At 41.6% G+C, this 24356-nt stretch overlaps 1 protein-coding gene across 3 annotated transcripts in view; it reads left to right on the top strand.

Annotated features, from left to right (window-relative positions):
• The first annotated feature begins 2649 nt into the window (after nucleotides 1–2649).
• The window catches only part of tab1 (TGF-beta activated kinase 1/MAP3K7 binding protein 1), a 30630-nt gene continuing 8923 nt past the window's right edge, over nucleotides 2650–24356 (top strand). For all 3 annotated transcript variants that reach the window (XM_090195532.1, XM_090195533.1, XM_090195534.1), the window contains exons 1-9: nucleotides 2650–2961; nucleotides 3553–3683; nucleotides 7455–7608; nucleotides 7766–7852; nucleotides 8486–8624; nucleotides 14162–14278; nucleotides 15228–15339; nucleotides 20803–20947; nucleotides 21241–21454. In XM_090195532.1, coding sequence (XP_090051658.1) covers nucleotides 2929–2961; nucleotides 3553–3683; nucleotides 7455–7608; nucleotides 7766–7852; nucleotides 8486–8624; nucleotides 14162–14278; nucleotides 15228–15339; nucleotides 20803–20947; nucleotides 21241–21454 — 1132 coding nt within the window. In that variant the 5' untranslated portion in view covers nucleotides 2650–2928. The remainder of the gene's footprint in view (nucleotides 2962–3552; nucleotides 3684–7454; nucleotides 7609–7765; nucleotides 7853–8485; nucleotides 8625–14161; nucleotides 14279–15227; nucleotides 15340–20802; nucleotides 20948–21240; nucleotides 21455–24356) is intronic.

Below are 24356 nucleotides of genomic sequence, written 5' to 3'. Positions count from 1 at the left end.
ATCAACTGTTGAGAGGAGACTGTGTGAATCAGCCCTTCATGGTCGAATTTCTGCAAAGAAACCACTACTAAAGGACACCAATAATAAGAAGAGACTTGCTAGGGCTAAGAAAAACGAACAATGGACATTAGACCGTTGGAAATTTGTCCTTTGGTCTGGAGTCTAAATTGGAGTCCAACCGCCGTGTGGGTGAAGACGCAGTGTGGGTGAAGGGATGAACTCCGCATGTGTATTTCTCACCGTAAAGCATGGAGGAGGAGGTGTTATGGTGTGGGGGTGCTTTGCTGGTGACACTGCCTGTGATTTATTTATTCAAGGCACACTTCACCAGCATGGCTACCACAGCATTCTGCAGCGATACGTCATCCCATATGGTTTGGGCTTAGTGGGACTGTCATTTGTTTTTCAACAGACCAATGACCCAACACACCTCCTGGCTGTGTAAGGATTATTTTACCAAGAATGAGAGTGACGGAGTGCTGCATCAGATGACCTGGCCTCCACAATCCCCCGTCCTCAACCATGGTTTGGGATGAGTCGGACCGCAGTGTGAAGGAAAAGCAGCCAACAATTGCTCTATTTTTTTTATAAAAAAAAACCCTTGAATGAGTAGGTGTTCTAAAACTTTCGACCGATATATGTGACCAATAAAATTTTATTTGATTCCATTTATTTATTTATTTTTTATCAAGGGACTTAAATATTTTGTCTTGCCCATTCTCCCTCTGCATGGAACCAATATACAATCCATGTCTCAATGGTCTCAAGGCTTAAAACCTGTCTCTTTCCCTTCATCTACACTGATTGAAATGGATTTAACAGGTGACATCAGTAAGGACTCATAGCTGTCACCTGGATTCACCTGGTCAGTCTATGTCATGGAAAGAGCAGGTGTTCCTAAAGTTTTGTATACTCAGTGTATGGTTCCCCTTTCATTTGTGTCTGGTGTTAGCTAGTTAATGGCTAGCTAGGTCTTCAACCAGCATGAAAAAAAAGGGGTTAAGAGTCATTCAAAACTCTGACGCCATTTTCAAGTCCACTCATCCTTTCCTTCAGTGCTGCTGTGAACCACATCACAAGAGACATGCCAAACGGGAGATGTATATCATTGATGCAATTTCAGTTGTATGAGTTGCTTCTTGTATCACCAAATTTGCTTTAGAAGATTTTACTGCAACACTGATCACTGCATCCACGTTGCTTTACATAGGCGTTTCAAAGAGATGTCAGTCAAGGCATTTGAAAGAAAATTGCGTTTGAAAAAAGTGACGTTTTTGCTGTGAGCCAATGGGATAACCAAGATGACCAAGGGTTGTTTTCCGCCAAGGCGGGCGGGGCCGTAACGTCCTATTCAATACCGACTGAGTCTATGGAGTTAAATAGAACTGTAGAATTGAAAAGAACTGCAGAATTGAATAGAAATGTAGAATTGATTAGCACTGTATAATTGATTAGCACTGTAGAATTGAATGGAACTGTAGAATTGAATAGCACTGTGCAATTGAATAGAGTTGAATAGAACAAAAATGATCATATGTACAGTATCCTATAGTTGAATTTAATAAATCTAAACAATAGTTGTGAATGTCATTGTCTAGGTACAGAGATTAATAAAGCTAGCCTACATGACAATTGACAATAGTTGTGAATGGCAATATCTAGGTACAGAGATAAAAGTGTACTGTAGCAATCCTTTGAAGATAAATGCAAACGATTGAGCAAGGCAAACAGCAAGCACACACCATAAACCGAAATTAGTGGCTAAACTGACGCTCTGTCTGTCTTTTTTACAGTGATGAGCACCGATATGGACAATCTAAATTGATATCAGTTGCATTTGTTCGATACGATATCGATATATACATCGGTTTATACAAAACATTGCAACTGTGTGAAGATTCACCTTTCTATTCACTTCCATGGCTCCCTGAAGGCAAGAGAACTGCTTGCTGATTGCCTATTGGGCCAAGTATATATGTTCTAGTATATTGTTTTAGAATAAAATAATATAATTTTCAAATGTTTTTGCACTTCAAATATATCTGGGTATTTGTATTTTTATGTATTTTTTTGCTAATCTTTATCAAGGGTGCCAATAATAGTGGAGGTTGTCCTTATCCTTTGTAGCTCCGTTGGTAAAGCATGGTACTTCTAGCACCAGGATAGTGGGTTTGAGTCCTGGGATGCACGCATGACTGTCTGCTGAATAGTATATATTGTATTTGTGATTAAAGCAAATATTTCATAACGAACGTTGATTTTGCATGAATGACTTAGATAGTGAAAGATGAAGCCAATGAATGCACAATGAAAGGTTCTGAACATAAGGCAGGAAGTATTACAACTGTGAGTTTTGTACTAATAGTATTGAAAATGTATCACGATTAAACAGCTGACATTTTCACCAAACACTGAGGACAGTGAGCCTGCACATTTCAAAGTTGTTTTGGTATTGGTAGCTTTTACAGTTTTGTCGCTACATGTGCCAAAAAGAAAATAATAATATGTCGAATTTCTAAAGTTGTTCAGCAAGCACATATGACTCTAACTAATAAATGTTCCATCCTCTTTCTCGGCTCTCGATGTGTTATACAACACATGTCAACATGATGGCGCTATAATAAAGGAAATTAGAAGCAAACTTGTTTTACTGTAGCAAACAGTCTTTAGTTGATAACGTATATTTGAATGGTCGCTCTCCGTTTGGATTACTCAAGAGTCACGAGAAGAAAGAGTAATGAGAAGAAGCTCAGGTATGAAGGCGAAACTTGATTGATTGAAGTTCAGATATCTCCCTTTGCTGCTTTTCAAGCACATTTTGACGTGAAAATCAACGAGACGTGAAGATCAACGTGTGCCAATGCGCAATCGTTGCGCAAGGTTGACGCCCATGAATGCATCAAAGTTGTCCACAGAGTTCCATCAAAGATGGCGTCTCAGCGTCGGCAAATGATGCAAAGCGTAAGACAAAAACGATTTCTCCCTTTTGTAGACGTGTTTATTGTTAAAAAAAACTCCAGTCACATTTTGTTGTTTGAATAAAGTAATCTAGCTCTCCAAAAGACAATTGAAACAACTTCTTCACGGGCCCTGTGCCGCAAACAGCAACATCCGCCGCTAGCCTAGCGTGGCTAAAAACATTGCTAGCTTAGTCAGCTAGCTAACTAAGTTTGTGTTCTTCACTTGGCAATTTATATGTATTTATCTAGTTACTATTTAAGGGTAGATTTTCTTAGCCACGGGTCAGTTGAGTTTTATCCAAATAATTGGTTCTATCTACAGTAGCTAGCCAATGGTAGTGAAGAACGGGATATTTTCTGAAAACACTTAACTTAATATTACACTTTGAGCCTAAGTTTCTATGTGAATATTGTAGTTTCTACGGTCGTCAAAGCCTAACGGAAGCAGAAGTCTGAGGAGACAAATAAGCAGGACAATTTCAATGGTTGTCAGAAAACTCTGAACACTAAAACCATAGAATTAGGCTACATAAGTACGATCGCCATGACTAACACAATAGCTAATGTCATTCTTCAAACTCCACCCTGGTAGCATCAGAGCTGGACAGATGACCTGCCCCTGTGTCAGATGTGCGGGGTGGGAACAGCCCCCAACTGTACCTACGGACCCGATGGAAAGGACACCCAGAGCCACCCCAACGAGGACGGACACTTCAGGTTCAGGTAACTAAGACACCTGTGCCTGATTCACACTTTAAGGCCAAACACATCTGCCCTGGCCTGGTTACATATCCACTATAGGTACGGGAACCATGCTGGAAAGAACCATATAACAAAAAACATATTCAAGGCAGCATAGTTTGGTTTGGCAGTCTGAAAATGCTACTGGAGCCATTGATATGTCCCTGTATACCAGCATTTCCCAAACAAGGGGTGCTGACTGGTTTTGGAAATGGGGTTGTTAGAGAACACCCCTCAATTGCTTGGCTCATAGAACCGGGTTTACGTCAGTAACCTCTGTTAGCCACTAGATGCGGTTGTCAGATTACACAGACCCTCAAAGAATTAGAGATTAAATCCAAGTTTGATAAACGCCCATATCTATTGGGTGAGATTCCACAGTGTGCCATCACAGCAGCAAAATGTGTGACCTGTTGCCACGAGAAAAGGGCAACCAGTGAAGAACAAACAATTGAAAATACAACCTTTATATATATATATATATATATATATACTGCTCAAAAAAGTAAAGGGAACACTAAAATAACATCCTAGATCTGAATGAATGAAATATTCTTATTAAATACTTTTTTCTTTACATAGTTGAATGTGCTGACAACAAAATCACACAAATTATCAATGGAAATCAAATTTATCAACCCATTGAGGTCTGGATTTTGACCTCCCTACAACACCTGGGCATGCTCCTGATGAGGTGGCGGATGGTCTCCTGAGGGATCTCCTCCCAGACCTGGACTAAAGCATCCGCCAACTCCTGGACAGTCTGTGGTGCAAAGTGGCGTTGGTGGATGGAGCGAGACATGATGTCCCAGATGTGCTCAATTGGATTCAGGTCTGGGGAACGGGCAGGCCAGTCCATAGCATCAATGCCTTCCTCTTGCAGGAACTGCTGACACACTCCAGCCACATGAGGTCTAGCATTGTCTTGCATTAGGAGGAACCCAGGGCCAACCGCACCAGCATATGGTCTCACAAGGGGTCTGAGGAGCTCATCTCGGTACCTAATGGCAGTCAGGCTACCTCTGGCGAGCACATGGAGGGCTGTGCGGCCCCCCAAAGAAATGCCACCCCACACCATGACTGACCCACCGCCAAACCGGTCATGCTGGAGGATGTTGCAGGCAGCAGAACGTTCTCCACAACATCTCCAGACTCTGTTACGTGTGCTCAGTGTGAACCTGCTTTCATCTGTGAAGAGCACAGGGCGCCATTGGCAAATTTGCCAATCTTGGTGTTCTCTGGCAAATGCCAAACGTCCTGCACGGTGTTGGGCTGTAAGCACAACCCCCACCTGTGGACGTCAGGCCCTCATACCACCCTCATGGAGTCTGTTTCTGACAGTTTGAGCAGACACATGCACATTTGTGGTCTGCTGGAGGTCATTTTGCAGGGCTCTGGCAGTGCTCCTCCTGCTCCACCTTGCACAAAGGCGGAGGTAGCGGTCCTGCTGCTGGGTTGTTGCCCTCCTACGGCCTCCTCCACGTCTCCTGATGTACTGGCCTGTCTCCTGGTAGCACCTCCATGCTCTGGACAGTACGCTGACAGACACAGCAAACCTTCTTGCCATAGCTCTCATTGATGTGCCATCCTGGATGAGCTGCACTACCTGAGCCACTTGTGTGGGTTGTAGACTCCGTCTCATTGCACCACTAGAGTGAAAGCACCGCCAGCATTCAAAAGTGACCAAAACATCAGCCAGGAAGCATAGGAACTGAGAAGTGGTCTGTGGTCACCACCTGCAGAACCACTCCTTTATTGGGGGTGTCTTGCTAATTGCCTATAATTTCCACCTGTTGTCTATTCCATTTGCACAACAGCATGTGAAATTTGTCAATCAGTGGACAGTTTGATTTCACAGAAGTGTGATTGACTTGGAGTTACATTGTGTTTAAGTGTTCCCTTTATTTTTTTGAGCAGTGTGTGTATGTATATATATATATATATATATATATATTTATTTTTTGTAAGTTTAGTGAATTTGAGTTTATTTTATTTTTACAGGGCATGTAATTTTGTATTGTTTATTATCTATTTCACTTGCTTTGGCAATGTAAACATATGTTTCCCATGCCAATAAAGCCCTTGAATTGTAATAAACAGAGTGGTTTTTATTTTCTTCCTACAATTGTATCTCTATCTTTTGAACGCTTTATGACCCCATTACTGAAAGATGAGATGCTCAGAAACACGTATGTGTCTGCTGTTTCCCTCTACAAGCCTCAGTAGAACAGATTGGACAAGACCACACACTACATCAGACTCGGGGGGGTGGAACTAGGCCTACACCCACCCATAGCACGTGCTCCAGCAGGTATATCTCACTGGTCATCCCCAAAGCCAACACCTCCTTTGGGCGCCTTTCCTACCAGTTCTCTGCTGCCAATGACTGGAACGAATTGCAAAAATCGCTGAAGCTGGAGACTAATTTCCCACACTAACTTTAAACATCAGCTATCTGAGCAGCTAACCGATCGCTGCATCTGTACATAGCCCATCTGTAAATAGCCCATCCAATCTACCTACCTCATCCCCATATTGTTTTTATTTACTTTTCTGCTCTTTTGCACACCAGTATTCATTTCTCCTCGCACATCACCATCTGCTCAACTATCACTGCAGTGTTTATTTACTAAATTGTAATTACATCGCTACTATGGCCTATTTATTTCCTTACCACCTCATGCCATTTGCACACCCTCTATATAGACTTCCTTTTTTTCCTATTGTGTTATTGACTGAACGCTTGTTTATTCCATGTGTAACTCTGTGTTATTGTTTGAGTCGCACTGCTTTGCTTTATCTTGGCCAGGTCACAGTTGTAAATGAGAACTTGTTCTCAACTAGCCTACCTGGTGAAATAAAAAATAAAATCTTTCTACACAGAAGATCATTCAAAAGTATTGCTTGATGAGCTTCTGAACTTCCCAATACCTTTCTGATGCATTTCAGTCACCTCAAACTAGGGCCGGGCTTTAGTATCATGGCAAGTCAATAAAACATGAAGCGGATTTAACTTCTTTAGGAAAACAGCCCTTATGTTGGAAACAAACATTATTTTGTCATCCAGAGTCACATGCATTTATTTTCCAAACTATTGCCCGCAATATTTTACATACAGAAGGTTTTTAAAGAACCAGAGTTAATACTGCTTTGTTTTTTACATTTTCGCAATACTGGTTTTGTCCCAGCCTTAGTTCAAACCATTCTTCCTTCATATTGATATACTGTCAAAAGTACTGTCAGTGTGATTTGTAATAGACTGGCATAGCCCCAATTAAAAAAAGTCAACATTGGCCGTTGTTGATTACATCACGTTTTACATGGTGGGGTCGTGGGCCAAAGAAGAGAGAGCCCTGCTGTATTACCCACAACCGTATGTAGCTTCCATACTCACACTTACCAAGGCTGGTGATCTGTGCAGAGTTCTAGGAATATTGACCAATCAGACATAACAAGTTGTCTTCTGTCCAATCAGAGGTGAGGATGGCTGTTTCCTGTACAGGGTTCGATGGGAGCAGTGTCTAGCTTTGTGTCTCAATGGGTGAGTTTGTTGTTGCATGGCCCGGTGCCCCCGTGGGTGGAGAGTTCTCCTTAGTACCTATGGAATGGTCTAAAATAATCCAACTCTACCCACAAGGGGGATCCGGGCCATGCAAAACAAACTTGACCAGTGTCTCGCAACAGACCAATCAAACATAAGAGGAGTTCTTGTTTTGACCACTCAGACAAAGTTGTTTCTTTCTGTCCAATCAGAGGTGAGGAAGGCTGTTTCCTGTATGGAGTGTTTAATGGGTTTGATGGGAGCAGAGTGTCCAGCTTCGTCTCTCAGTGTCTGACAGCAGAACTGCTTCTGGGACAGCTCAAGTCTACACACACTGACTCTGATGTCCGCAGAATTCTCTCACAGGTGTGTGTGTGAGAGAGATATCGACTGTTATGTCTTTGAATCAGCGTGTCTGCCTGCAATCCTGTCTGCTCTAGGTAGAACGCATTCGCAGAAGCATCATATCATAAGAAATGCTATTTGAATGTTTATACCATTGATTCTGTTGTTTTATCCTAAGGCCTTCGACGTTGTAGAGAAGAGTTACTTTGAGACAATCGGTGACGCTCTTGCAGAGAAGGCTACTATTATATCCCAACTACCTGAGGTAAGCATGGCACTCTGTCACTCATAGCGTGTTAAATTTCCCTACTTAGATTTCCATGGCAACCACAGTTTTAATTCACATTAGAATGTAGTCATTGGGAATCAATATAGTCTCATTAGCCATTTAATCGACCTTAACTAACATTCTTAAATCTCTTAATCTCCTCTCTCCTATTACCATCATCTTCTTTTTTTCCCTCCCTCCCTCCCTCCCTCCCTCCCTCCCTCCCTCCCTCCCTCCCTCCCTCCCTCCCTCCCTCCCTCCCTCCCTCCCTCCCTCCCTCCCTCCCCACCTCTCCCTCCCTCCCTCCCTCCCTCCCTCCCTCCCTCCCTCCCTCCCTCCCTCCCTCCCTCCCTCCCTCCCTCCCTCTCTCCCTCTCTCCCTCTCTCCCTCCCTCCCTCCCTCCCTCCCCACCTCTCCCTCCCTCCCTCCCCACCTCTCCCTCCCTCCCTCCCCACCTCTCCCTCCCTCCCTCCCTCCCTCCCTCCCTCCCCACCCCTCCCTCCCTCCCTCCCTCCCTCCCTCCCTCCCTCCCTCCCTCCCTCCCTCCCTCCCTCCCTCCCTCCCTCCCCACCTCTCCCTCCCTCCCCACCTCTCCCTCCCTCCCCTACATCTCCCTCCCCCTTCCACCAGGGAGTATCGTTCCACCAGCTCTCCCCCCAGAGTCAGAAGCTTTCTGAGAGGCTGAAGGACCTGGAGCAGGAAGTGTCTGGTGGAGCTACCGCTGTTGTGGCTCTGATACACAACAACAAGCTCTACATCGCCAACGTGGGTACGTACTGTTGTTCCACACACACACACACACACCCACACACACACAGAGGAAGCTCACATGCAGGAGCACAGCCTTGCACTAACACGACCACAGCCATGTAAACATACAAACACAATTACACCTCTTAGGGCTTTTTATGTCCTCACTGATCTTTTACATACACGCGTTACAATGCCTTTACTTCTCTGAATCAAAACGCCTGTTAGAAATGATATTCAGAACGTCAACAGGCCTTGTTCCATCCTTTCTGGCCTGTAACTCGTTTCTTCGTCAACATCTGTCTGTGTGACCCCCCGAAGGCAGAGAGAGGAAAAACATTTAAACATATTATTTGAGAAAAATCTAAAAGCCAGACCACTCTGGTAGGAAATTAGAATTCTAGCCGAAAGCCAGAAAGAGATTTCTGAAATGAACACACACATTCCCTGGGGATTTCACCGTGGGTTGATATAACAACCAGACCCATTTTCATAATCATTTCTCATTGGTCCAATAGGCCTTAAACCATCTGTCTGACTATTCCATCCAGACGTGTGTGTGTCAGTCATTGGTTCATAGAAAATAAACTCCACTGGTGATTTAAGTCCTCCATAATAGGATAGTAGGATAATAATATAAATAATAGGATAGTAGGATAATAATATAAATAATAGGATAGTAGGATAATAATATAAATAATAGGATAATAGGATAAAGATCCATAGGATCTTTAAAGCTACGATTTGGTGTCAACTATTCCAGACTGGCCATTTGGGATCCTTTTTCCCCCTCCATGGTTAGCCGCCTCTCTGCCCGTCTCAAATGGGGATTTGGGGGCCAAATAAAAGACTAAGAAAGAAGGGGGAGGAATGAAGGGGAAAAGACACTTGGGGTTTTCAAGTGTCGGAATAAGGGCAGAAAATGATTTATTTTATAGGGGGAGAAAAAACGAAAGGTTGTTCATTGCGGGGGGGGGGGGGGGGGGGGGGGGGGGAAGTGGTGGAGAGGAGGAAAAGGAGACTGTTCAGTCTACCTCACCAGCTATGTACAGGTCAGGGTCAAAGTGGAGAGGTGACCTTGGAAATTAAACGGAACCTTTAAGGGAGAAAAGTGTTTCCAGCTGTGGAGTCACCTGACTCATTCCATACTCTGTGTGTGTGTGTGTGTGTGTGTGTCTCCTATGGGCTTGTTATGTTTTATTTCTGCTGAGATGTGAAGGGGTGTGGAAGTTGCTGCAATGTCACGGTCAGGAACACAAGACGTAAACAATGTCTCCTCTACAATTATGCTAACCAAGCTATTACCCACCAGCATGGACAGGTCATTTGATTTATTTATGGACAGGTTTATTTATGGACAGGTCATTTGATTTATTTATGGACAGGTCATTTGATTTATTTATGGACAGGTCATTTGATTTATTTATGGACAGGTTTATTTATGGACAGGTCATTTGATTTATTTATGGACAGGTTTATTTATGGACAGGTCATTTGATTTATTTATGGACAGGTCATTTGATTTATTTATGGACAGGTCATTTGATTTATTTATGGACAGGTCATTTGATTTATTTATGGACAGGTTATTTGATTTATTTATGGACAGGTTTATTTATGGACAGGTCATTTGATTTATTTATGGACAGGTTATTTGATTTATTTATGGACAGGTTTATTTATGGACAGGTCATTTGATTTATTTATGGACAGGTCATTTGATTTATTTATGGACAGGTTATTTGATTTATTTATGGACAGGTTTATTTATGGACAGGTCATTTGATTTATTTATGGACAGGTTATTTGATTTATTTATGGACAGGTTTATTTATGGACAGGTTTATTTATGGACAGGTTATTTGATTTATTTATGGACAGGTTATTTGATTTATTTATGGACAGGTCATTTGATTTATATATGGACAGGTCATTTGATTTATTTATGGACAGGTTATTTGATTTATTTATGGACAGGTTATTTGATTTATTTATGGACAGGTCATTTGATTTATATATGGACAGGTTTATTTATGGACAGGTATATTTATGGACAGGTTTATTTATGGACAGGTTATTTGATTTATTTATGGACAGGTTATTTGATTTATTTATGGACAGGTCATTTGATTTTTTTATGGACAGGTCATTTGATTTATTTATGGACAGGTCATTTGATTTATTTATGGACAGGTTTATTTATGGACAGGTTTATTTATGGACAGGTTTATTTATGGACAGGTCATTTGATTTATTTATGGACAGGTTATTTGATTTATTTATGGACAGGTTATTTGATTTATTTATGGACAGGTCATTTGATGTATTTATGGACAGGTCATTTGATTTATATATGGACAGGTTTATTTATGGACAGGTTTATTTATGGACAGGTCATTTTATTTATATATGGACAGGTCATTTGATTTATTTATGGACAGGTATATTTATGGACAGGTTTATTTATGGACAGGTTATTTGATTTATTTATGGACAGGTCATTTGATTTATTTATGGACAGGTTATTTGATTTATTTATGGACAGGTTATTTGATTTATTTATGGACAGGTTTATTTATGGACAGGTTTATTTATGGACAGGTTTATTTATGGACAGGTCATTTGATTTTTTTATGGACAGGTCATTTGATTTATTTATGGACAGGTCATTTGATTTATTTATGGACAGGTTTATTTATGGACAGGTTTATTTATGGACAGGTTTATTTATGGACAGGTCATTTGATTTATTTATGGACAGGTCATTTGATTTATTTATGGACAGGTTATTTGATTTATTTATGGACAGGTCATTTGATTTATTTATGGACAGGTTATTTGATTTATTTATGGACAGGTCATTTGATTTATTTATGGACAGGTTATCTGATTTATTTATGGACAGGTTATTTGATTTATTTATGGACAGGTCATTTGATTTATTTATGGACAGGTTATTTGATTTATTTATGGACAGGTCATTTGATTTATATATGGACAGGTTTATTTATGGACAGGTTTATTTATGGACAGGTTATTTGATTTATTTATGGACAGGTTATTTGATTTATTTATGGACAGGTTATTTGATTTATTTATGGACAGGTTTATTTATGGACAGGTTTATTTATGGACAGGTCATTTGATTTTTTTATGGACAGGTCATTTGATTTATTTATGGACAGGTCATTTGATTTATTTATGGACAGGTTTATTTATGGACAGGTTTATTTATGGACAGGTTTATTTATGGACAGGTCATTTGATTTATTTATGGACAGGTCATTTGATTTATTTATGGACAGGTCATTTGATTTATTTATGGACAGGTTATTTGATTTATTTATGGACAGGTTATTTGATTTATTTATGGACAGGTCATTTGATTTATTTATGGACAGGTTTATTTATGGACAGGTTATTTGATTTATTTATGGACAGGTTTATTTATGGACAGGTCATTTGGTTTATTTATGGACAGGTCATTTGATTTATTTATGGACAGGTCATTTGATTTATTTATGTACAGGTTATCTGATTTATTTATGGACAGGTTATCTGATTTATTTATGGACAGGTTATTTGATTTATTTATGGACAGGTCATTTGATTTATTTATGGACAGGTTATCCTTTTTATTTATGGACAGGTTATTTGATTTATTTATGGACAGGTTATCTGATTTATTTATGGACAGGTTATTTGATTTATTTATGGACAGGTTTATTTATGGACAGGTTATTTGATTTATTTATGGACAGGTTATCTGATTTATTTATGGACAGGTTATCTGATTTATTTATGGACAGGTTATTTGATTTATTTATGGACAGGTCATTTATTTATTTATGGACAGGTCATTTGATTTATTTATGGACAGGTTATTTGATTTATTTATGGACAGGTTATCTGATTTATTTATGGACAGGTTTATTTATGGACAGGTTTATTTATGGACAGGTTTATTTTATTTATTTATGGACAGGTTATCTGATTTATTTATGGACAGGTTATTTGATTTATTTATGGACAGGTTTATTTATGGACAGGTTTATTTATGGACAGGTTATTTGATTTATTTATGGACAGGTTATCTGATTTATTTATGGACAGGTTTATTTATGGACAGGTTTATTTATGGACAGGTTATTTGATTTATTTATGGACAGGTTATTTGATTTATTTATGGACAGGTCATTTGATTTATTTATGGACAGGTTTATTTATGGACAGGTCATTTGATTTATTTATGGACAGGTCATTTGATTTATTTATGGACAGGTCATTTGATTTATTTATGGACAGGTCATTTGATTTATTTATGGACAGGTCATTTGATTTATTTATGGACAGGTCATTTGATTTATTTATGGACAGGTCATTTGATTTATTTATGGACAGGTTTATTTATGGACAGGTCATTTGATTTATTTATGGACAGGTTATTTGATTTATTTATGGACAGGTTATTTGATTTATTTATGGACAGGTTTATTTATGGGACAGGTAATTTAATTTATTTATGGACAGGTCATTTGATTTATTTATGGACAGGTTTATTTATGGACAGGTTTATTTATGGACAGGTCATTTGATTTATTTATGGACAGGTCATTTGATTTATTTATGGACAGGTCATTTGATTTATTTATGGACAGGTTTATTTATGGACAGGTTTATTTATGGACAGATTTATTTATGGACAGGTCATTTGATTTATTTATGGACAGGTCATTTGATTTATTTATGGACAATTTATTTGATTTATTTATGGACAGGTCATTTGATTTATTTATGGACAGGTTTATTTATGGACAGGTTATTTGATTTATTTATGGACAGGTCATTTGATTTATTTATGAACAATTTATTTGATTTATTTATGGACAGGTTATTTGATTGTAATCAACTGGTCTTAAAACCAGAAAGACCAATTAATAGACAATTACAACCATTTAATTAGTTAATTATTATTTTCTTTTTTTAAATGTAATTTAGCAGACACTCTTACCCAGATTGACTTACAGCAGCAATTAGGGTTAACTATTTGCACATCATTACAACTTTGGAACTTTTGTGTGTGTGTGAGAGAGAGAATTCCAGCCATTTAATGAATGAAGTAATCAGCGAGGTCTCCATTACAGTGACTGTTTCAGACTGGTTTCAGTCAGGGATCTGAGTGATGAGGATGTCTGGGTCAGCCTTTTAATTGATGAATGTACCAATCAATAAAATGAAATGCTATTATTATACAATACTAGATTATGTTCTGTTTCTGGTCCCGGTACCAACCAAACTCTCTTAATGGATTTCAGTCATATGGGTAGTTGTGTTGTGGTCCAGGTATCAACCAGGCCCTGCTGTGTAAGTCCTATAAGAGGAGAAGGATATCTTAACAACAGGTTGTGTTTGTATTGTGGCCTAATGGTTGTGTTGTGGTCCAGGTACCAACCGGGCCCTGCTGTGTAAGTCCTATAAGAAGAGAAGGATATCTTACCAACAGGTTGTGGTTGGTTTGTCTTTGTATTGTGGCCTAATGATTTTGTTGTGGTCCAGGTACCAACCGGGCCCTGCTGTGTAAGTCAACCAGCGACGGTCAGAACCAGGTGATCCAGATTGGACGACCTCACACCACAGAGAACGAGGACGAGCTCCAGAGACTGGCTGGGCTGGGTGAGTCTCACACACACACACACACAGTCTGTGCATGGGTTCACTTCACGCTGTTACAGCGTAGCTACGGGAGAAGTTGAGCCTTGCGCTTCAACGCTCTTAGTTGTTGTGGAAATTGACCCACTAGGCTGTTTACTTTGTGCACCTACTTCATACTGCTGAGTCTGCCTTTAAAATGGAATGGGGTCAATTCATTGGAAAACGCACACCCTGGTTGAAGGTGACCTCTTCTCCTTCCCCCTCCCCTCTCTTCTCCTCCCCTTCCTCTCTTACTTTCATCACGGCCACCTATCTCTCCCTTCTCTCCTTCATTCGTCCTTTACGTCTGCCCTCCTCTTCCCTTTCTTGCTGTTTCCTTGTTCCCTCCTCGTTCACTCCCCTTCACCTCTCCTCGTGTCTCCTCTTCTCCACCTCATCCCCTCCTCCCACCCTGTCTTTCCCCCTGTCGCATCCTCTACTCCCCTTCACCTCTCCTCCTGTCTCCTCTTCTCCACCTCATCCCCTCCTCCCACCCTGTCTTTCCCCCTGTCGCATCCTTTACTCCCCTTCACCTCTCCTCCTGTCTCCTCTTCTCCACCTCATCCCCTCCTCCCACCCTGTCTTTCCCCCTGTCGCATCCTTTACTCCCCTTCACCTCTCCTCCTGTCTCCTCTTCTCCACATCATCCCCTCCTCCCACCCTGTCTTTCCCCCTGTCGCATCCTCTACTCCCCTTCACCTCTCCTCCTGTCTCCTCTTCTCCACCTCATCCCCTCCTCCCACCCTGTCTTCCCCCTGTCGCATCCTCTACTCCCCTTCACCTCTCCTCCTGTCTCCTCTTCTCCACCTCATCCCCTCCTCCCACCCTGTCTTTCCCCCTGTCGCATCCTCTACTCCCCTTCACCTCTCCACCTGTCTCCTCTTCTCCACCTCATCCCACTTTACCCATCATCCTCTCCTCCATCCCCCAGGTCTTGATGTGTCTGGTCTTCGTCAGGCGGCTCTGATAGCTGGTCAGAGCAGCACCAGGAGGATTGGAGACTACAGGGTTAAATATAACTACACAGATATAGATCTGTTGAGGTAGGGGTGCACACACACACACTAGCGCATGTACATCCATTTATACACACACACCCACACACACACAGGCTCAGAAGTCCAATTTCCTGCTGTCCTCTGTAGCCGAGCCAAACGGATGAATATAAGGCTGGATCTTTGAATAGGATTCAACTTATCCACAGAAAAATGCACTTAATTGAGTTTCCAATTGGATTTCTTCAGTGCTACATAGCGGTAGGTAGACTGAGTACAAGACATTTCAAGTGGAAAAACGCTCCACTTTTGTATTTGTATTCATTAAGGATCCCCATCAGTTCCTGCCAAGGCAGCAGCTACTCTTCTGGGGTCCAGCAACATTAAGGCAGTTATATATATATATATATATATATATATATATATATGTGTGTTACAGTGGGGAGAACAAGTATTTTATACATTGCCGATTTAGCAGGTTTTCCTACTTACAAAGCATGTAGAGGTCTGTAATTTTTATCATAGGTACACTTCAACTGTGAGAGACGGAATCTAAAACAAAAATCCAGAAAATCACATTGTATGATTTTTAAGTAATTCATTTGCATTTTATTGCATGACATAAGTATTTGATCACCTACCAACCAGTAAGAATTCCGGCTCTCACAGACCTGTTAGTTTTTCTTTAAGAAGCCCCCCTGTTCTCCACTCATTACCTGTATTAACTGCACCTGTTTGAACTCGTTACCTGTATAAAAGACACCTGTCCACACACTCAATCAAACAGACTACAACCTCTCCACAATGGCCAAGACCAGAGACCTGTGTAAGGACATCAGGGATAACGTTGTAGACCTGCACAAGGCTGGGATGGGCTACAGGACAATAGGCAAGCAGCTTGGTGAGAAGGCAACAACTGTTGGCGCAATTATTAGAAAATGGAAGACGTTCAAGATGACAGTCAATCACCAATCACCCTCTGTCTCGGGCTCCATGCAAGATCTCACCTCGTGGGGCATCAATGATCATGAGGAAGGTGAGGGATCATCCCAGAACCACACGGCAGGACCTGGTCAATGACCTGAAGAGAGCTGGGACCACAGTCTCAAACAAAACCATTAGTAACACACTACGCCGTCATGGATTAAAATCCTGCTGCGCACGCAAGGTCCCCCTGCTCAAGTCAGCGCATGTCCATGCCCGTCTGAAGTTTGCCAATGACCATCTGGATGATCCAGAGGAGGAATGGGAGAAGGTCATGTGGTCTGATGAGACAAAAATAGAGCTTTGTCGTCTAAACTCCACTCGCTGTGTTTGGAGGAAGAAGAAGGATGAGTACAACCCCAAGAACACCATCCCAACCGTGAAGCATGGAGGTGGAAACATCATTCTTTGGGGATGATTTTTTGCAAAGGGGACAGGACGACTGTATTGAGGGGAAGATGGATGGGGCCATATATCGCGAGATCTTGGCCAACAACCTCCTTCCCTCAGTAAGAGCATTGAAGATGGGTCGTGGCTGGGTCTTCCAGCATGACAACGACTCGAAACACACAGCCAGGGCAACTAAGGAGTGGCTCCGTAAGAAGCATCTCAAGGTCCTGGAGTGGCCTAGCCAGTCTCCATACCTGAACCCAATAGAAAATCTTTGGAGGAAGCTGAAAGTCCGTATTGCCCAGCAACAGCCACAAAACCTGAAGGATCTGGGGAAGGTCTGTATGGAGGAGTGGGCCAAAATCCCTGCTGCAGTGTGTGTGCAAACCTGGTCAAGAACTACAGGAAACGTATGATCCCTGTAATTGCAAACAAAGGTTTCTGTACCAAATTACTTACTTAAAAATCATACAATGTAATTTTCTGGATTTTTGTTTTAGATTCCGTCTCTCACAGTTGAAGTGTACCTATGATAAAAATTACAGACCTCTACATGCTTTGTAAGTAGGAAAACCTGCAAAATCGGCAGTGTTTCAAATACTTGTTCTCACCACTGTATATAGTTTAAAATATTACATGACATTACGTTTCATAACACTTTTCACAGCACATTTAGTGTGTTCCCTCAGACCACTACTCTACTATCACATCTCTACAGTACAACATCCTGTGTACGTGTGTGTAGAGTGTGTCTTATCATGTGTATGTGTGTCTGTGTGTGTCTCTTCACAGTCCCAGCTGTTCCATAAGGTGTATTTTTATCTGTTTTACTGCTTGCATCAGTAACCTGATGTGGAATAGAGTTCTATGTACTCATGACTCTATGTAGTACTCTGTGCCTCCCATAGTCTGTTATTGAGGAATGTGAAGAGACCTCTGGTGACTTGTCTTGTGGGGTATGCTGGGGTATGCTGGGTGTCTGAGCTCTGTGCTAGTAGTTTATACAGACACCTCGGTACGTTCAGCACGTCAACACTTCTTACAAAAACAAGTAGTGATGAAGTCAGACTCTCCTCCACTCTCCATGAGAGATTGACATGCATATCATTAATGTTAGCTCTCCGTGTACTTTTAAGGGACAGCCGTGCTGCCCTGTTCTGAGACAATTGTCATTTTCCCAGGTCCCTCTTTGTGGCACCTGACAACACTACTGAACAGTAGTCCAGGTGTGACAAAACTAGAGTCTGTAGGACCTGACAACACTACTGAACAGTAGTCCAGGTGTGACAAAACTAGAGTCTGTAGGACCTGACAACACTACTGAACAGTAGTCCAGGTGCGACAAAACTAGAGTCTGTAGGACCTGACAACACTACTGAACAGTAGTCCAGGTGCGACAAAACTAGAGTCTGTAGGACCTGACAACACTACTGAACAGTAGTCCAGGTGCGACAAAACTGAACAGTAGTCCAGGTGCGACAAAACTAGAGTCTGTAGGACCTGACAACACTACTGAACAGTAGTCCAGGTGTGACAAAACTGAACAGTAGTCCAGGTGCGACAAAACTAGAGTCTGTAGGACCTGACAACACTACTGAACAGTAGTCCAGGTGCGACAAAACTAGAGTCTGTAGGACCTGCCTTGTTGATAGTGCTGTTAAGAAGGCAGAGCATCACTTTATTATGGACAGACTTCTCCCCATCTTAGCTACTGTTGTATCAACATGTTTTGACCATGACAGTTTAGTCACCTCAACTTTCCACATAATTTATTACATGATTTAGTTGAGGTTTATTGTTTTAGTGAATAATTTTTCCCACATACAATGCTTTTAGTTTTTAAAATATTTAGGGCTGACTTATTCCTTGCCACCCATTCTGAAACAAACCACAGCTCTTTAAGTGTTGCAGTGATTTCACTCTCTGTAGTAGCTGACGTCAATAGTGTTGAGTCATTCAGACAGCTGAATCCCTGATTCTACCTGGATGGTGTTGGAGAGGCTTCCATTAAAGAACACCCTCTGTGATCTGTTAGACAGGTAGACAGGGGGTATGAAGCCATAACAGATATGTTTTTCCATCAGCAGAATATGATCGATACTGTCAAAGCCACAAGTCTAACAAAACTGCTACCACAATATTTTTATCCATTTCTCTCAGCCATTCATCAGTCATTTGTTTAAGTGCTGTGCTTGTTGAATGTTTCCCCCTGTAAGCATGCTGAAAGTCTGTCAATATGTTTACAGTAAAATAGCATTGTATCTGGTCAAACACAATTTTTTCCAGAAGTTTACTAAGGGTTGATAACAGGCTGATTGGTGGGCTATTTGAACCAGTAAAGGGGGCTTTACTATTCTTGGGTAGCGTAATGACGTTACCTTCCCTCCAGGCCCGAGGGCACACACTCTCTAGTAGGCTTAAATTGAAGATATTGCAAATAGCAGTGGCAATATCATCCACTATTATCCTCAGTCATTTTCCATCCAAGTTGTCAGACCCCGGTGTCTTGTCATCGTTGATAGACAACAATCATTTTTCACCTCTTCCACACTCACTTTACGGAATTCAAAATGACAAATCTTATTTTTCATAATTTGATCAGTTGTTATACTTGGATGTGTAATGTCAGCATTTGTTAATGGCAAATCATGCCTAAGTTTGCTAATCTTGCCATTGAAAAAAAATCTATATCAGTGGCAATATCAGTGGGTTTTGATTCAATTTTTGCCCAAAATGTCACTTAAGGTGCTCCAAAGCTTTTTACTATCGTTCTTTATATAATTATCTTTGTTTCATAGTATAGTTTATTTGTATTCAGTTTAGTCACATGATTTCTCAATTTGCAGTACGTTTGCCAATCGGTTGTGCAGCCAGACTTATTTGCCATTCCTTTTGCCTCATCCAACTCAACCATCCATTTTTCAATTCCTCATCAGTCCACAGGGTTTTAACAGTTTATACAGTCATTTTCTTAATGGGTGCTGATTATTAGCAACTGGAATGAGTAATTTCCTAAATGTGTCAAGTGCCGTGTCTGGTTGCTCCTCATTACACACCACAGACCAACAAATATTCTTTACATCATCAACATTGGAATCGCTGCAAATCTTATTGTAGGACCTCTTATACACTATATTAGGCCCAGCCTTTGGAACTTTGGTTTTCCTTGATATGGCTACTATTGTGATCACTACATCCGATGGATCTGGATGCTGCCTTAAAGCACATTTCTGCAGCACTAGTAAAGATGTGGTCAGTACATGTTGGTGATTGAATTCCTGTGCTGTTTGTAACTACCCTGGTAGGTTGACTGATAACCTGAACATGGTTGCAGGCGCTAGTTAGTGTGAAGCTTTCTCTTGAGTGAGCAGTGTGATCAAAGCCTGTCAGAATATACCTCTCTGTTTATCTCAAACATTAACAAGCATTTCAAAACGTTATCCAGAAACTGACTGTTAGCACTTAGTGGTCTATAGCAGCTTCCCACCATAATGGGCTTTAGGTGAGGCAGATGAACCTGTAGCCATATTACTTATTACAGTATTTAACATGAGATCCTCTCAAAGTTTTACAGGAATCTGGTTCTGATTATAAACAGCCACACCTCCACCTTTGGCATTTCTGTATTTTCTGTAGATGTTATAACCATGTGTTGCTGCCACTATAGCATCAAAGGTATTATCTAAGTGAGATTCCGAAATTGTCCGAATATGAAGGTCACCTGTTGCTAGCAAATGATTGATTTCAGGAACCTTGTTTCATGTGGGCTATTTTTAGCACTTTTCTGGGATGCTTGATTGTTTTCATTGCTTAGCAGAAGTAGACATGCTCATGTTCTGTATGTTAGTGCAGGGTGAGCGGCACACAGTGGACTTCCTACTAGGGCACACCGCCTCAGTGCGAACACTATAACTCATAGGCACATGTTTACTGCATACAATAGCTGTAGGATCCACTTTAGATTGTATTGTAGGTTGGAAACAACGTTTTGCTGCACTTCCTCTTATCGATTACCTCTATCTCATCCCTCTCTTTTCTCCTTTCTTTCCTTTCTCTTCTCTTTCACTCGCTCTCACTCTCCTCCTTCAATCTGTCCGTCTTCTTCATTTTCCTCCATGCCCCGCCCACGACCATCAGCGCCGCCAAGAACAAGCCGATCATAGCAGAGCCGGAGATCCAGGCCAGCCAATCGTTAGAGGGCGTGACGGGATTCCTGTTGCTGATGTCAGAGGGGCTCATCAAAGCCCTGGAGTCCGCCCACGGACCTGAACAGGCCAATCAGGTGGGTGCATTCACTTATCCAATTAACCTCTTATCCAATTACATTCACAACAAGCTTCTTTGATAAAGGAGGAGGACGATGCTCCAAGGAGGACGATGCTGGTCTTTCCCAATCGTCCTAGTTCACCACCACCTCTTACTCTCCTCTTCCCAACTCCAACATCATCTACCCATCTCTACCTCTCCTCCTTCTCCTCCCTCCCTCCTTCCCTCTCTCTCCCTACTGATTTCAGTTGATTTCCCCATGAGATGAAACGTTGCATCGTTTTCCCCTCTGTCCTCCCCCTCCTCTAGGAGATGGTAGCGATGGTAGCAGCAGAACTAGCCCAACAGGGAAGCCTAGAGGCCGTGGCCCAGTCGGTGGTGGAGCGGGTCAAGCGGCTACACCACGATGTCTACGCCAGCGGACGCCAGAGAGCGTCCCACTGCTCCCGTCACGAAGACATGACGCTGCTGATACGCACACTCAACTACACGCTGGCCGACGGCGCGCTCACACCCACACAGGGTAGGTGGGGGAGACACACCCACACAGGGTAGGTGGGGGAGACACACCCACACAGGGTAGGTGGGGGAGACACACCCACACAGGGTAGGTGGGGGAGACACACCCACACAGGGTAGGTGATGGAGACACACCCACACAGGGTAGGTGGGGGAGACACCCAAACTGTGTGTGCAGGCTTGTGTGGTGTAAAACAACAGGCTTCCTTACATAAGGCAATGCAAACTAGTGACATGGGGTGACAACTAGAAACAGCTACATGTCTCAACAACCTGTTCATCTAATTAACCTTTGAACTTCTCCAGACATCAGGTCCTGGTGTTTTAGGTTAGCCCGGAGGGAATTCAAGATCAGGGGCTGAGTAATGAAAGGGACTATTAGCATAAAACAAGATTGAGATCGGAGCTTGTATGTGTTCTCATTTCATGTTAGAAGCGAGGATATATAACATGGCAGTGTTCTTTAAATGGTCTTCTGAATAAGACCAGGGTTTGAGCCTGCGTGTTGCTACTGATGTCCACCTGACAGCACTGTAGACTAGAGGTCGACCGATTTTATGATTTTTCAACGCCAATACCGATTATTGGAGGACCAAAAAAAGCAGATACCGATTAATCTGACGATTTTTTTAATTTGATTTATTTGTAATAATGACAATTACAACAATACTGAATGAACACTTGTTTTAACTTAATATAATACATCAATAAAAATCAATTTAGCCTCAAGTAAATAATGAAACATGTTCAATTTGGTTTAAATAATGCAAGAACAAAGTGATGGAGAAAGTAAAAGTGCAATATGTGCTATGTAAGAAAGCTAACGTTTCAGTTCCTTGCTCAGAACATGAGAACATATGAAAGCTGGTGGTTCCTTTTAACATGAGACTTCAATATTCCAAGTTAAGAGATTTTAGGTTGTAGTTAATATAGTATTTATAGGACAATTTCTCTCTTCCATTTGTATTCCATATACCTTTGACTATTGGATGTTCTTATAGGCACTTTAGTTTTGCCAGTGTAACAGTATAGCTTCCGTCCCTCTCCTCGCTCGAACAAGGAACACATCGACAACAGCCACCCTCGAAGCAGCGTTACCCATCGCTCCACAAAAGCCGCGGCCCTTGCAGAGCAAGGGGAACAACCACTCCAAGTCTCAGAGCGAGTGACGTTTGAAACGCTATTAGCGCTCACCCCGCTAACTAGCTAGCCATTTCACATTGGTTACACCAGCCTAATCTCGGGAGTTGATAGGCTTGAAGTCATAAACAACTTAATGCTTGAAGCACAGTGAAGAGCTGCTGGCAAAACGCACAAAAGTGCTGTTTGAATGAATGCTTTCGAGTCTGCTGCTGTCTACCATCACTCAGTCAGAATGCTATATCAAATTATAGACTTAATTATAACATAATAACACACAGAAATACGAGCCTTTGGTCATTAATATGGTCGAATCCGGAAACTATCATCTTGAAAACAAAATGTTTATTATTATCGCATATACACTGACTCTGCGTGCAATGAACGCAAGAGAAGTGACACAATTTCACCTGGTTAATATTGCCTGCTAACCTGGATTTCTTTTAGCTAAATATGCAGGTTTAAAAATACAGTACCTTGCGAAAGTATTCGGCCCCCTTGAACTTTGCGACCTTTTGCCACATTTCAGGCTTCAAACATAAAGATATAAAACTGTATTTTTTTGTGAAGAATCAACAACAAGTGGGACACAATCATGAAGTGGAACAACATTTATTGGATATTTCAAACTTTTTTAACAAATCAAAAACTGAAAAATTGGGCGTGCAAAATTATTCAGCCCCCTTAAGTTAATACTTTGTAGCGCCACCTTTTGCTGCGATTACAGCTGTAAGTCGCTTGGGGTATGTCTCTATCAGTTTTGCTCATCGAGAGACTGAATTTTTTTCCCCATTCCTCCTTGCAAAACAGCTCGAGCTCAGTGAGGTTGGATGGAGAGCATTTGTGAACAGCAGTTTTCAGTTCTTTCCACAGATTCTCGATTGGATTCAGCTCTGGACTTTGACTTGGCCATTCTAACACCTGGATATGTTTATTTTTGAACCATTCCATTGTAGATTTTGCTTTATGTTTTGGATCATTGTCTTGTTGGAAGACAAATCTCCGTCCCAGTCTCAGGTCTTTTGCAGACTCCATCAGGTTTTCTTCCAGAATGGTCCTGTATTTGGCTCCATCCATCTTCCTATCAATTTTAACCATCTTCCCTGTCCCTGCTGAAGAAAAGCAGGCCCAAACCATGATGCTGCCACCACCATGTTTGACAGTGGGGATGGTGTGTTCAGCTGTGTTGCTTTTACGCCAAACATAATGTTTTGCATTGTTGCCAAAAAGTTCAATTTTGGTTTCATCTGACCAGAGCACCTTCTTGCACATGTTTGGTGTGTCTCCCAGGTGGCTTGTGGCAAACTTTAAATGACACTTTTTATGGATATCTTTAAGAAATGGCTTTCTTCTTGCCACTTCCATAAAGGCCAGATTTGTGCAATATACGACTGATTGTTGTCCTATGGACAGAGTCTCCCACCTCAGCTGTAGATGTCTGCAGTTCATCCAGAGTGATCATGGGCCTCTTGGCTGCATCTCTGATCAGTCTTCTCCTTGTATGAGCTGAAAGTTTAGAGGGACGGCCAGGTCTTGGTAGATTTGCAGTGGTCTGATACTCCTTCCATTTCAATATTATCGCTTGCACAGTGCTCCTTGGGATGTTTAAAGCTTGGGAAATCTTTTTGTATCCAAATCCGGCTTTAAACTTCTTCACAACAGTATCTCGGACCTGCCTGGTGTGTTCCTTGTTCTTCATTATGCTCTCTGCGCTTTTAACGGACCTCTGAGACTATCACAGTGCAGGTGCATTTATACGGAGACTT

Source organism: Oncorhynchus mykiss, chromosome 13 (genome assembly GCF_057628025.1).
Source record: "Oncorhynchus mykiss isolate SJ-2025 chromosome 13, ASM5762802v1, whole genome shotgun sequence".
Classification (NCBI taxonomy): Eukaryota; Metazoa; Chordata; class Actinopteri; order Salmoniformes; family Salmonidae; genus Oncorhynchus; species Oncorhynchus mykiss.
This window is presented reverse-complemented; position numbering and strand designations above follow the sequence as displayed.